The 15738-nt window shown below is 39.9% G+C and overlaps 1 protein-coding gene across 1 annotated transcript; it reads left to right on the top strand.

Annotated features, from left to right (window-relative positions):
- The first annotated feature begins 1676 nt into the window (after nt 1-1676).
- On the top strand, nt 1677-13889 carry LOC4336912 (calcium-transporting ATPase 5, plasma membrane-type-like). The gene is made up of 34 exons (NM_001419848.1): nt 1677-2012; nt 4115-4231; nt 4302-4359; nt 4643-4743; nt 4816-4947; nt 5038-5127; nt 5427-5496; nt 5781-5851; nt 5926-6009; nt 6089-6166; nt 6243-6314; nt 6504-6587; nt 6658-6740; nt 6811-6919; nt 7001-7056; nt 7131-7173; nt 7251-7334; nt 7451-7588; nt 7813-7878; nt 7973-8071; nt 8513-8629; nt 8706-8873; nt 9663-9722; nt 9891-10052; nt 10957-11073; nt 11174-11272; nt 11344-11481; nt 11573-11673; nt 12122-12167; nt 12245-12379; nt 12524-12631; nt 12750-12841; nt 13005-13096; nt 13478-13889. Exons 1-34 carry the CDS (start codon nt 1860-1862, stop codon nt 13519-13521), a joined length of 3267 nt encoding a protein of 1088 aa, NP_001406777.1. The 5' UTR covers nt 1677-1859; the 3' UTR covers nt 13522-13889.
- The last annotated feature ends 1849 nt before the right edge of the window (nt 13890-15738 follow it).

Here is a 15738-nt window from a genome sequence, read left to right as displayed (position 1 = left end):
TCGTCCAAACGAGTCATCCAAATTAATTATTTGGGTTAATATAGTCCTTGGACCCAAAAAAGTGCCACGTGAGCACGCCAAGTTATCATCGCATGCAGCGGTATGAATAAAATGACCATTCTACCTTTATATACCATATAGAAAAAAGAAAGAAAAGACACAGAAAAATAATAGGCCAGCCCAGGCCTAGCATTGTTACGGATGGGTGGCCGACAAAGGAATTACACGATCAATGCTTGGCTACAACAATCATAAGTGACAATTCTAAAACGATCATACACATGTGAAACATTTATCTTGTTTTTTTCTTTCTTTTATATATGGTATATAAGGGTAGAATGGTCCATTTCATTCATACCTCTGTATGCGAGGATGATTTGGCGTGCTTGCATGTCACTTTTTATGGGTCCAAGGACTATATTAAACCAAATGATTAATTTGGAGAACTTGTTTGGATTATTTAAAATCTCAAGGACTAAGCTGAGCCTGAAGCGAAACTTCAGGGACCGCATTAGCTATTCACGCTATTGTTATCATAAAATTCGAAATTCGTTTTCGTTACATCGTTCACGTAACAAGATCAATCCTACAAAGCCCACACACGGTATTTGGACAGCTTTCCTAGCTAGCTACTCCTCTGCAGGCTTTCCTAATATTTAACCCTTTTTTTTTTGCCTTTTTTGATATTCACTCCTGTAGTTAAAATTAGCTTTTTTTACAGCATTACTACTCCCTACATTCCAAATATAAGGTATTTTGATTATATGCGACACATACTAGTGCAACGTATCTAGATAGACTTGTGTCTAGATTCATTGTACTAATCTGGACAGACTCCCTCTCCAGATTTGTTGTACTAGATTGTGTCTCATTCGTCCAAAATCACTTATATTTTAGGACGGAGAGAATACTCACTTGGAATGTGCCATTGCCACCATAGCATACCATGTTTAAAACAATGAAAAATAATACAATTGTCATAAGAAATTTCTGAATTTCGCGACTCGTCCACTTTATGCCAAAAGAAACACTACCCAACTTTGGCAATTGCAAAAGTCGGGCAAGAAAGGTTTGCTAGCAGTTTTTTGATAAAGTTACTATAAACCTTGGGTTGAGTTTTGGAAAAATATTAGCTTGCCAAATTTTTCACAACAAATCAAATAAATCTATAAACACCAATAATAGTTTATCACCATCCACCACCAATATCACGAAAGTAGATGGACAATTTATAGGGAGATGTACAAATACATATTTAGAAGTAATTATATGCAACTTGACCTACAAATAAGAAATGATGCCAAATATTGGTCACAATGAGAATACTCGGGACTCTATAGATAGTGGAATTCTATAGTTTTTTTTAATGACTCGCAATAGACAACTCGAAGTCATATCGATAGAGCAGAAAAAAATTACTGATTATGTTTAAATTTTGTTGCAATTAAAATATTTCAGCTTGTTTGGCCCACTAACCAGTGAGCAGCAGTGGCACATCCCAACAAAGAACACCTGGCCTGTACCTGGCACTGGCCGCGTGTAATTTCCCAAAATACCTTTTACGCAAAATCCAAAAATCTTTTTTGTGCCTTCTACGAATTCCTCGTTTCCCTTTTTTTTCGCTTGGTAACCGATCTCCGTGTCAAAAAAGAAAAAAAAAACAGGCCTTCTCCTCCCCCCCAAAAGCAACACAGGGCATTCGCTCCTCTCCTCCGCGGCCAGACTGCCTCTCTCTCTCTCTCTCTCTCCCCACCTCTCCGCAAGTGAAGCGGCGGCCGCGCGCCGCGCGTGGTGAGCTCTTCTAGGGTTTTCTCGTCGCCGGGTCGGTGTCATCTCTCCTGCGAGCTACCGCGGCGGACATGGAGTCCGCGTCGTCTTCACTAGCGACCAGCGGGCGGCGCCGCAGCAGCAGCGGCGGCGGCGGCGGTAGCTGGGGCAGCATCGGCTCCGCCGCCGACCCGTTCGACATCCCGGCTAAGGGTGCTCCCGTCGAGAGTCTCAAAAAATGGCGGGTAAGCCGCACCCGCCGGCTCTCAGCTGTAGTTGTTGTTTTTTTTTTCAGCTAGATTTTGATGTTATGCTTGCGCAGCTCCGGTGATGTTGGTAGTGGATACTGGTGGTTTTTTTTTTTTCGCAGATTTGGCTTCGCGATGAGCGGTTTTGGAGCAGTTTAGGGCTCGTTTGTATTTTTTTTTTAGCGAAACCCAGTTTAGTTTCTCTGAACCGGTTGAATTTTGGTTGAGAATTTGAACCGCCGAGGCGGCTGCTTGTCTTCGAATACAGGTGTCTACGCTACGCGCAAGGCTGTCATTGTTCGCCTCCGATTTTTCGTGTTTAGACGAATGTTAAATTTGTCCGTGGTTTAAATTCGAACGTCTCGCTGGGTCGGTCATTTTTTTTCCCGGAAAATATGGAGTAATTATTTAAGGAAGACTTGGTGAGTGAGATATCATGTGCATGTGATCTGGCTTCCCGTGATTTTGTCTCGACTCTCGACATTTGAGCGGAGATTGCATCGGTGGACGGTTCAGTGTTTCTCCTTTTTAATGTTTTTTTTTTACTTTTCTCCCTTTTAACGCTTTCACTTCAGATTAGATTTGGGAGTTTCTAGCTTCACTATCGTTTTGATGAGATATTACCCCATAATTTTCGACGAATTCGTTCATATACCTCGTGTGAAAATTTCACTGTTCTGAGTGCGCGACCCATCAAGCTAGTTGCATTTTTTCTTCGCATCGTCGATCCGATTTCCCGTGGGACCCCTGATGAGTGCAAAAGCAACCAACACATCTGTTCAGATTTGATTCTGAACACACACCTTTCCAGTAACGGACTATGCCGTCAGATTTGTTCAACACGAATTTGTTCGGGCTTTCACTTGCTTTGTTCAACACGAATACTTTTGTATTGTTCTCTGCTTTTTAAGCGCCTGGACTTTCGTTAAATTTGGATCGCTTCTCTTGAGCTTTTCCACCTGTGGGCGCTTTAACATTTCCTAAGATGGATATGGTTTAGCTCTTTCTTTGTGATGAGAATGTTCTAGGGCGCCACGCGGCTAATCGTAGCAAAGTTGAGCTGGTAGTATGTTGCTACTCTGTAGCCTACGCCTGTGCTTTCCGTCCTAAAAAACTAACCCAACTAGTCTAATCGGTGGGCCAATTGTTTATAGATCACAACTGTGTATGTACTTTGTTAAGTTACTCCAGGACTCCAAATACCCTCATAAGGACGAAACAATCGTTATTATTCTTTAATGATTCCTCCATATTTTCTGTGTCCTCTTTTAATAACTATAACTGGGCCCTGTTGCATCTCATTCACGATATTTAATAGAGGTGGTGGAATTAGCTGGAAGCCTGGAGCGCTGGACATGTTTGAAACAAATGAATGTAGCTGGACTCGCCCCTGTTGTGTACCAGCTTTGAGCCTCATGCACACAAGTTGTTGCTTCGCAATTGGGTTTTCCGGGTGATTTTGTTTTGTTTCTTTATCCAACATCAAATATTAGTTTGCCGATCTTTTGACATCTGTGCATTCTGTACTAAAGATTGTATTGCTGGCATAATCTTTGTATTTGCATATCGGGCTGGGTGTCGTATCCAAGGTTCTGAATACCGGTCCCTCGGGAAATTAGTAAGCGGCTATTTAGCACAGATGTTTTAGCTGGTATATGAATTCAGAATTTTGGACTCAAAACTTTTGCATTGCTGCTATGTAAAATTTCATAGCTCCGGCATATGTAATACAATAATTTACCTAAACATGAATTTGCGAAAAAACAGTAGTTAAAATTTCAATTTCAAGTTCAGATTATATTTAGTTTGTTTTTGGCAGTATGTCTTGTACTGGCTGCTGCTTCAGGGGTCGACGCAGGGATTTGCATACCTGAGTGTATCTATCTCTTCAGAAAACATGTCAAGATAATTATATTCATGTCCATAAAATGTTATGCTTTCGTGCAAATAAGAGAGATGTGTGCTTTGCTGGTCACCATAAGCTGCTGGATCTTTTCTCTGCAGAGCATCATTTTAATTGTTTCTTCAATCAAGTTTTACGCTTACTGACTGGTATTTGGTATTTTGTATCTAATTGTCCACCCTTCTTTCTATTGCAGCAAGCAGCTCTAGTACTCAATGCATCCAGGCGCTTTAGATACACATTGGACTTGAAAAGGGAGGAACAAAGGGAGGAAGTTATAAGCAAAATTCGTGCACAAGCTCATGTTGTCAGGGTGAATATCATTACTTTTTTTTGTTTTTTTTTCCCTTAGTTTCAGCTGATGTCTTGATTTCCTTCTTCAGGCTGCATTCCGCTTTAAAGAAGCAGGACAAGTCCACGTTCAGCAAAAGGAGGTGGCAGGTGTTATTTCTATTTCTACATATTCAATATTTGGTTCAGAGTTTTCATGTTCTGCACGATAATATATCAGAGTTTCGTGTAACTTGTTAAACTTTATTTTCTTGTCACTATGGTTGCCTGTGGTTTGCAATGGTCATATATTCTAGAAGTGGGACATCTATGAATGCTTTACTGGAGCGCAGTTGCTATATGATAGCGATAAGAATTTAGAGTACATCCATGGAAGGGTTGTATGTTTTGTTCTCGCTGTTACTCAATGTTTGCTACAATATTGACTTTGCAGCACCGCCAGTTGATGGTGCACTGGGCTTTGGTATCAAAGAAGACCAACTTACTGCATTGACCAGAGATCACAATTACTCTGCTCTACAACAGTATGGAGGGGTGAGTATTTCTTGTGCCATTGTCCTTACATGTATGTGCAAAACAGTTTACACCTTGTGACTTCGTCCACAGATTTCTGGGGTAGCGCGCATGCTAAAGACAGACACAGAGAAGGGGATTAGTGGAGATGATTCAGATTTGACTGCAAGACGAAATGCATTTGGATCGAATACATACCCTCGTAAGAAAGGAAGAAGCTTCCTGGTATGCTGACTGCTGAGAATTCTTTAATATTTGTATAGCATTTTTTCCCTTTTTGATGCTCATTATTGGTGTACTGACACTTTTGTTTAGGCTTTCTTATGGGATGCTTGTAAAGATTTGACACTTATCATTCTCATGGTTGCTGCAGCAGTATCACTTGCTTTGGGCATAACAACAGAGGTAGGATTTCATTACTCAATTCTTTGCTTCCTGAATTGACCAAATATCATCTCTTACTGTCTCACTGACTTGTTTGCCCCCTATTGTTATTATTATTTGCCTGGTGTCATTAACCACTAAATTTAGTCCAGTTTCATCCAGCATTTGTATATTTGCAAGTCTAGCTGCCATCCTGTTTCTTTTCCCTTTGATGTTTGCTTGGCCATTTGCCACTTACTGTTTATCGCTGTTTTTTTTTTTGGTTTGTAGCTATAACTTTCATTATTTTTGGAGTTAATTAACTCCTTTTTTGTGTGTAGGGGATAAAAGAAGGCTGGTATGATGGAGCAAGCATTGCTTTTGCTGTTCTCCTAGTTGTTGTTGTTACAGGTATGTAATTAGTTAGATCAATCATCTTACCTGATTATTTCTATGGTCGATTAATATGTTAATCCACTTTTAGAAGGTTTATCTGTTGCATTACTGTCAGTAATGTCTCACCTACTGGCATAAAGTAGGGAATGCTAAACCGTTGATGGTATGGACTAATTACACAATATGTGTAGTGCTTTGGACTTGTCCAGCCAACTCAAATAAATGTGTCCTGAAACTTTTTGTAGTTATCTGCGATCTATTGAAATCTATTTGCTTCTAACGTTTGCCATTTGTTTCAGCAACTAGCGATTACAAGCAATCCTTACAGTTTCAAAATCTTAATGAGGAAAAGCAGAACATCAAATTGGAGGTTGTTAAATTCCAGATACTTTTAATCAGTACTTCTTTTGTTTCTTAATTCACACCTGACAATTTTTCTTTCAGGTGGTTAGAGGTGGAAGGCGAATCTCGGTATCCATTTATGATTTGGTTGCTGGTGATGTTGTGCCACTTAAAATTGGTGACCAGGTGCATAGTCTATCGAGCTTGTCATTTGAACCATTTGTTTGCCAATATAAATTGTGGATAATTATAATTTGTTTGCCAGGTCCCCGCTGATGGGATCCTTATCAGTGGTCACTCCCTGTCCGTAGATGAATCCAGCATGACCGGAGAGAGTAAAATTGTGAGTTCCTTGGTTAATTTGGAACTAATATGGTTTAGGTGTTAAGCTCACACTGCAAAGTTTTGGTTAATTGAAGGTTCACAAAGATCAGAAATCACCATTCCTAATGTCTGGTTGTAAAGTTGCTGACGGGTATGGCACTATGCTGGTGAGTTTTCTGTTTACTGTCTGCGTACTCAATGCCTCAATGGAGGGGATGCACAGCTACTTTCACCTTCTAAATATATGTACATTATGAAGTAGTAAAATTGTAGTAGCATCAACATTGATTACTGATGAGTTACATGGTTTTACAATTTGATCTATCTCAAATATGCATAAATTCTTAAATGCTCAGGTGACCGCAGTTGGCATTAACACTGAATGGGGACTGCTAATGGCAAGCATTTCTGAAGATTCTGGTGAAGAAACACCTTTGCAGGTTTGATTTTTTAACTTGTTGACTTTTGCACGAGTTCATGAGTTGACATGAATTTATTGTTCTGGAGTAGGTTCGCTTGAACGGTGTTGCCACCTTCATTGGAATGGTTGGACTTTCTGTTGCTCTCGCCGTTCTTGTTGTCCTTCTGGCCAGGTAGAGTTTGCTTATATTTGTTTTAACAAAATGTCTATTTATTTATATGTGTCGCTTTGTTTTCCTGTAGGTACTTCACTGGGCATACCTATAACCCTGATGGGTCAGTGCAATATGTGAAAGGAAAAATGGGTGTAGGCCAGACAATACGAGGAATAGTAGGAATATTTACAGTGGCGGTAGGTGTAGACTCTATTGTACATGTCTGATGCTTTGGTGTTTCCATTTTCTGTTATCTTACCAACTTGAGATGTAACTAGGTAACAATTGTTGTCGTGGCTGTTCCTGAAGGGTTACCATTGGCCGTCACGTTGACGTAAGTGTGATTTGATAATGTATTTTACTTTGCACCCTTATCAGCAACCTAATACCTGTACTTATCTGTGTCAGGCTTGCCTTCTCTATGCGCAAGATGATGAGGGACAAAGCTCTGGTATGCTCGCTTGTTGGTATTGTGCTTGCTTGTTATTCCTGCAAAATGCATTCTCTTGAGTGGGTTAATGCTTATAGGTCAGGAGGCTCTCTGCATGTGAAACTATGGGTTCAGCCACAACAATTTGCAGCGACAAGACAGGAACGCTGACTTTGAATCAGGTTGGGTGCTGTTGTCATATTCTCAATGTTGTGCACTTCGGTGGATACAAAGATGATCCATGATTCCAGAAATTTGCTCAGCCACGACTTATTCCCTATTTCTTGTCAATTTTAAGATGACTGTTGTGGAGGCTTACTTTGGTGGAAAGAAAATGGATCCTCCAGATAATGTTCAGGTGTTATCTGCTTCAATCTCATCATTGATTGTCGAAGGAATTGCTCAGAATACGTCTGGAAGCATATTTGAGCCCGAGGTTACACTTATACTTTTATAGCACTTCTGCATTTGTTTGTCTGTGCATCTTGTTGCATTCCATTTGCCCCTCTTGCTCTAATTCCTGTTGGTGTTCACCCGATCATCCCAACTTTGTGGTTATGTAACAAGAACCTTTTACTGTCCATGAGACCAAACACTTGTTTTCTGTCATGTTCTCGATTAAATTGGTGACTAGTGGCTTAAATTCAATTACCTCTGCAGAATGGTCAAGATCCAGAGGTGACTGGATCACCGACCGAAAAGGCTATACTGTCTTGGGGGCTGAAGGTACACATACAATCCTATTTTAGTAGCTGAATCACAGATTCTAGATTTTTTGTATGCCTTCTGTTTGGTGACCATGCTCTTCATATTTCCACAGCTTGGCATGAGATTCAATGACACAAGAACAAAGTCCTCTATTCTTCATGTTTTCCCATTCAACTCAGAGAAAAAAAGAGGCGGGGTTGCAGTGCATCTGGTAATTCATAATATCTGCAACTTTGACAGACCCCTTCCCCTATTTTTTTTCTTATTGTGTATGGTACATTACCATGTAAAATGGCATGCCTAGTCAACTATTGGCATGCCTAGTCAACTATTGACAATTATGTTGTCCTAGTTAGTTAAATTGTTGACATTTTGGAAACAGTTCCCTTTTTGCAGCATACTTTCTTATCCACATTTTCATGTTTGTTTTACCTAGTATATATCTGTCAAGTTTATATATCTAATTATTACCTGGAATTACGCCTAAGCATTTGCATTCTTGCATTGAAGGCTCGAAAAAATTTCACAGAAGTTTGACCATAAGCAGATATAAATGTTCTGTTAGCTTGTCAGTATGTTTTGTTTGATTCACTCCATTACTTTTCTCTGTTCATTTCAAGATTTATTAATGCTCTTCTTTATATTTCTGGAGGGTGGCTCTGAGTCTGAGGTACACATACACTGGAAGGGAGCTGCAGAAATTATTTTGGATTCATGCAAAAGCTGGCTTGCTGCAGATGGTTCAAAGCATTCAATGACACCTGAGAAAGTAAATATCCATTCAATCTTTTGTAATTCACTTATTTTCATATTATGGTTTTGTTGGTGACAATTAGTTGCTTCAGATTAGTGAATTCAAGAAATTCATAGAAGATATGGCTGCTTCGAGCCTCCGGTGTGTTGCCTTTGCTTATAGAACATATGAGATGGTTGATGTCCCAAGTGAGGACCGGAGGGCTGATTGGATATTGCCTGAAGATGACTTGATTATGCTTGGCATAGTTGGGATAAAGGTTAGTTGCGAATGTACATTTTACTCTGCAGTTGAAGTAATTATTTTGGTAGTTGTGCCTTCCATTTCTCCTGCACGAGCTGTATTGCAATTCCTCGTATACTCACTGCATAACTCTGATTAGATGTGCCGTTTCTTTGTCTCCTATGACTGCATGCTTCATGGTTTTTCTGTTCCCTGTAGCCAATTTGTCAAATAATACACTGTCGGTATTGGGTTGGATAGTTACTAGTAGTCAGAGCTCACAAGTACAGGTGCAAACGGCAACCATGAACCCTTTGAAAAAGTGCTACACCACGACCACTGTAGAAGTTTTACTTGTTCTGGCAGCACCATACTGTGATACTACTCTGTAATTACTAACTGCATTTATGATTGCCATCTTGTTTTCTGATTGAATACACGGGATGGATTACAACTAGCTGTAGGGAGTTAAGTTTCCAGACATGCGCTTTTATGCCAAACAGTCACTGACCAGAGTCCTGGGAAACAGCACAACAGGCAGCTGACCCAAGAGATAAACCATGAAACACTACTGATGGCTCAACATGAAGCACTTGAGTAATCTGCTTGAGGTTTCAGAGAATTTGTGTTTGCAGCTGTCACACACACACACACAGCCGTCTACCTAACTCAATCTTGTACTGGATAATGACAATCTGTTAATAACAGATCTTTCAGACTACTTTAGCATGCTACCAATTGTGCCATGTGCTGGAAACTAGCAAAACTTGTAGAACTGCTATAATTTGGAAGTACTTGCTGATTGGTTTGTTTGATTGCTTCACAGGATCCTTGCCGCCCGGGTGTTAAAGATTCTGTTCGGTTATGTGCAGCAGCTGGCATTAAGGTAATGTTGCGTTGTGGTAATCCTGCTCTGTGAGTCAGTGGTAATATTACTTTCTGCTATCTCTTAGTAACTAAAACGTAGAAGAGATGTGTTACTTAACTTCGCTTCTTCAGGGGATGTTAGCTATAAATCTGATAAGTTACATTCAATTTCTTTTTGGATTGTTAGGTCCGCATGGTTACTGGAGACAACCTTCAAACTGCCAGAGCCATTGCCTTGGAGTGTGGAATTTTATCTGATCCCAATGTGTCAGAGCCAGTCATTATTGAAGGAAAGGCTTTTCGTGCACTGTCAGATTTAGAAAGGGAAGAAGCTGCAGAAAAGATTTCGGTATGACTGTTTTTCCTACATTTCTGTACCCTCCACTGTTAACACCGTATTTTTAAACTGCTGCAAGCATATAATGTAGTAGTAGCCACAAAATACCCTGAAATGTTGCTCTATCAACACCCAACTTTCTGATAACTGGTAAGCTATTGTCTCTTGCTAACCTTTCTCATTTTCCATGATCATGGACAATGAATTTGGAAGGAGATGTATGACATGGCAAACAAGAAAAGTTGCCATGAGTAATGCGGATGATTTGCATGAGCTGTGTCGAATAAAGGACACATTTCTAATTTGCCTGCGTTGATAATAAATAGTGGGTTGAGGAACTGAACCTAGTTTAGTTGGTTGATGTTGTGGTGTATGTTTAGACCACCCAAGTTCGAAACCTCCTAGGTTGATCCCATTTTTTTAAATAAACAGCGGGTTGTGTGTATTGTTTACAATGTAGCAGCTTCTTTTTTTCTAAAGGTAATCCATAGGAGAGGCTTCTCCTATACATTTACAGACGAGTAGAAACAATATGTACAAAGATTATGCACAGACCTTGGTTCATTTTGGAAAAAAGTTGGCACATGTTCACATGCAGGCTAAGGCTCTTGATAACGTAACATTAGACCCTCCTGGTCCTGTATTGGAACTTTTTGACTTGTATCATTGTCTTTCTGAGGAATAAACATATGCAATCACCTTATCCAACTAATTATAACATAACTCTCCAAATCATATTGAACTATTAATTTGTTGGAGAGTATGTTTATTGTGTTATGCTTGTGCATACATCAATAGTCTGTTATCTTGAATAGATGCATTCAAGTGCCTAGTTTATACCAGGTCGGTTTTTGTTCAGTATATGTTGTCTATCTTCACCTCGACAATTAAATATACCCTATGTAAATGGTTACAGGTGATGGGGAGGTCTTCACCAAATGACAAGCTTTTACTTGTTAAAGCATTAAGAAAAAGAGGTCATGTTGTTGCTGTGACTGGAGATGGCACAAATGATGCCCCAGCTTTGCATGAGGTTTATCTCTCGACTAATGTTCCATCATGTTTTGAAAGAAACAATCTTCATGTTCAACAACCATAATCCAGTCTTTCTTATGCAATGCTGAACTTAATAGGCAGATATAGGTCTCTCCATGGGCATCCAGGGAACTGAAGTTGCCAAGGAGAGTTCTGATATTATCATCTTGGATGACAATTTTGCATCGGTCGTGAGGGTATGTACACTGTGTTCTGTTATTGGCCTTCCATGACTGCAACTTATAGTATTCTTTTCTCTCGCTTTTAGGTTGTCAGATGGGGTCGCTCGGTTTATGCAAACATTCAGAAATTTATACAGTTTCAGTTAACCGTCAACGTTGCAGCCTTGATTATTAACGTTGTTGCTGCTGTCAGTTCTGGGAATGTTCCCCTGAACGCTGTTCAGGTTTGAGCTCATACTCTGTTTGTTACTGATAGATAACACGGAAGTTATGGTTAATATTCTCTCTCTTTTGCTTGGGCTTGTTGGCTGGCAGCTACTGTGGGTTAACCTAATCATGGATACTCTGGGTGCTCTTGCACTGGCGACAGAACCACCTACTGACCATCTTATGCAGAGACCACCAGTTGGCAGAAGGTTTGTTCTCTGTGTTCTTGCTGGACAACTGTCTTGCTTGGTTTCTGGAGATAATTTTTTTGAGATTTCATTTAAAGGAACAGGACCCGATCGAAATGAATAATGAGCTCTTGGCCTAATGTCCTGAACTAATTTACACAGACAACTGTTTAATCTCATGTAGACCAGGAAATATGAGATATTTATAAAGGCTGTTTGATCATGATTTTATGTCGTTATCATACTCAGTTGATCTAATATAATCTGTATAATCATGTCTATTTCATACTACCTCCGTTATTGAATAGATGGTGCTGTTGACTTTTAGGTAGTACTGTACTGTTAGCTGTGTGATACTTTATATGTCCATTTGTGCCAGGAATTGCTAATACCTTTCAATGTGCAATTCAAACAGAGTTTTTTGTTTCTGCATGCTGAAGCTGTCCTAACCTTGTTACCTTGTTTTCAGGGAACCCTTGATAACAAATGTCATGTGGAGAAACTTAATCATAATGGTATGGTACTGTTGTGTATTCCAATTTGAATTTAAATATCTCAAACGCTTTCAATTGACCATCTGTTCTTCCTTCAGGCTCTGTTTCAAGTTATAGTCCTCCTTACTCTCAACTTTAGGGGCACAAGCCTTTTGCAGCTAAAAAACGACAACCAGGCACATGCAGACAAAGTCAAAAATACCTTCATATTCAATACATTTGTTCTCTGTCAGGTGAGTTACCACTGTTTTACTATTTCTCTTTTAACCACCCCCCTCCCCCGCCCCCCAGTTTCCTCATGTAGCTTACATCCATTTATATCAATGAAATGGTCTACCTTCTCACGTAAAAAAAAAACATAATACTTTCATCCTCAGGTGTTCAATGAATTCAATGCTAGGAAGCCCGATGAGCTGAACATATTCAAGGGCATTACTGGGAACCATCTCTTTATGGCCATTGTTGCCATAACAGTTGTACTGCAGGTAGAAAACCCACCGTAATAATTCCTCCTTACTATATCTGTTACTGGGCCCTATAGCTGTTTATATGGAGCTGAATTGATCTAGATCTGTTATTGGCTTCACATCTGTTAATGTGCAGGCGCTTATTGTTGAGTTCCTTGGCAAGTTTACATCGACAACCAGACTCACCTGGCAGTTGTGGTTGGTGTCAATAGGTCTCGCCTTTTTTAGGTAAGCTCTCTCGCTCGTGTGAAAGAAAAGGCAGATCTTGGTATAGTTGTAACATCTGCCTTCTGGAAGTATGAAAATCGTGTTGTCTCAACTATTTTTCTCAGATTTGTTCTCATAGAGTGTTGAACTGTACTTCACTACCTGGTTGATCTCCTTTATGCAGCTGGCCGTTGGCATTTGTGGGAAAGCTTATCCCTGTCCCAGAGAGACCATTAGGAGATTTCTTTGCATGTTGCTGCCCAGGAAGTAAACAAGGTAAGCAACTGCATTAGTGCATTTCTGTATTTATGTTTGACACTAAAACATAGTGCACTTTCTTGCGGAGGCACAGTACCGAAGTGAAATTTTACAGTAGTAATTGTTGCTAGTAGAACTTCAAATCTTAAAAAAAAAATTAGGACAACCAAGAAGGCGCTTGGCTATCAAATAATTATAAGAAATTGTGAGCGTGTTGAGAATTAAATATAAAACCTTGGAGTTGAAATCACATCCCTTGCCCACGCACTATCACGGGCATCTCAATAGAACTTCAAATCTAACTGTTGGTTTCCGAGGTTTCTGTCTAGGTGTTCTATTTTGACCACTTTTAATATCCTCCTGTTCCACATCCGTCACACGTGACTCCATTTGGTGCAGCTGCTGATGCCAAGGGTGATGACGCTGATCACAGCGATGTATGAAGCTACGGATCAGAGGGAAACTTGTGCCAAGGTTTACTTTTAACATCATTAAGGTGTAATTAACTGCTATCAGGATTGTACATACACTATGCTTCACATGGATAGGTCTGATTACCTTTGGAAAATTGTGGCACTATTAACCATGCGTTCAGATACTTGACGGGGCAAGGTGTGATTTTGCGGCAGAGCTGCTGCAGGGAGATTTCTAATGGCGTTTTATTAGCGTATTGGAGAAAAGATTTTGGATACTTATTTGAGCTTACTTCACTTTAACGTTGCTCCAGTTTTACTTCTTGGAGTTAGAGCCTATGCAGATATATAGTAGTTCGCAGTTTTATGTGGACAACGGAGCGAGAAGAAATCTCCGTATCTGAGTGCGTTGTTCCTTTCTGTGGTGATTTCAGAAGCTTCCATGTTACAGTATTAATGGCAGTCGCTCTAGTCTCTACTCCCTCCGTCCCTCTAAAAAAAAAGACAAACCGCGGGTTTGCGTGCCAATGTTTGACTGTCCGTCTTATATAAATTTTTCTTATAATTAGTATTTTCATTGTTGTTAGATGATAAAATATGATGAATACTTTATGCGTGACTTTTATCTTTTCAATTTTTTTCATAATTTTTTTAAATAAGACGTCAAACATTGGACACGGTAACCAGGGTTTGTCTTTTTTTTTTTTTTTTTGGAACGGAGGGAGCAGTGATTTATTTCGTTTGGCAGCATGTGCTGTAATGCTTATTTGGATGCCTTCATTTCATACGTATCTGCCTGTTGCGACCTATCGGGGCCATATGCGTCTGAAAATTCGTTTCGACTGCAGCCTTGCAGGTGCGTCCAGCAACCTGGCGCATTTCAGATGGTTTGGGATTTTTCTTCTGTTTTCTGTTGGAAGCGGGTCCTCTGGCCGCTTGTTGCACTTTCGTTGCTGCTTTTCTTTGGTCATTTACTATCGTGTAGGAGCATGTCGAATCTCTAGCCACCTGTTGTTGAGACGTTAAAAGAGGAGCAGCTGACACTTCCAGAACGTAATGTCAGGTTTTTCGTAGCCAAAGCTGGACCTTCTAGTCTTCCACGACGCTGGTTAATCTTGTCCGATGTGACGATGGAGCATGCTTTGCCGTGCATGATGAGCGCGGCCTCGCTAAAAATTTCACCTCTGATATGTGATGACACGTTTGGCCTTTAAAACCCGCACGGTCAGTTTCATCCTTGACGTTCCGTGAAGGGATCTCCTATCTCTGCTACTGACGGCACTCCGTCGTGATATTTCTATCCTACTAGTACCACTTTTAAGTCGTCCAGCGTTTCAAACACCTGGAAAAAAAAAGTCTGCGTCCGTACGTGCTACGTGCAAGCGTATTCTTCATTTCTCACAACTCTAAATAACAGCAGACAGCAGCGTTAAGATCTACAGGTCCTATGTTGGAAAAGATGGAAAGGTGGTGGCTTATGAGCGGCAGACACAGGCAACTAGTCGCATTTTGCACAAAGTGGCGTTTACCTTGAGTAATCCACGGGAGAACCAGACCAACCCAGAGCAAGCAGCCGGACCCTCACAGCAATTGTTGACGTTTAACCGCTCTAGACTAGACTCACTGGCTCACAGATCACAGGGAAATAAAAAACGAAGATGACTTGATGGGACTAAAACTTTTAAAACTTTTAAGTCCCTATCACATCGGATGTTTGAAAATTAATTATAAATATTAAACGTAGACTATTAATAAAACCCATCCATAATCTTGGACTAATTTGCGAGACGAATCTAATGAGCCTAATTAATCCATGATTAGCCTATGTGATGCTACAGTAAACATTCTCTAATTATAGATTAATTAGGCTTAAAAAATTTGTCTCGTGAATTAGCTTTTATTTATGTAATTAGTTTTGTAAGTAGTCTATATTTAATACTCTAAATTAGTGTCTAAAGACAGGGACTAAAGTTAAGTCACTGGATCTAAACACCACCTAAGTCAGTACTCCCTCCGTCACCAAAAAAGGCAAACTCTGGGTTTCCGTGTCCAACTTTGACTGTCCGTCTTATATGAAATTTTTTTATAATTTATATTTTCATTGTTGTTAGATGATAAAACATGATTAATATATTATGTGTGACTTGTCTTTTTAATTTTTTTCACAATTTTTTCAAATAAAACGGACGGTCAAACGTTGGGCACGGAAATCAGAGTTTGTCTTTTTTTTTGGAACGGAGGGAGTAG

Source organism: Oryza sativa, chromosome 4 (genome assembly GCF_034140825.1).
Source record: "Oryza sativa Japonica Group chromosome 4, ASM3414082v1".
Taxonomy (NCBI): Eukaryota; Viridiplantae; Streptophyta; class Magnoliopsida; order Poales; family Poaceae; genus Oryza; species Oryza sativa.
The sequence above is the reverse complement of the archived record's forward strand: the minus strand, read 5'-3'. Positions and strand labels throughout refer to the sequence as shown.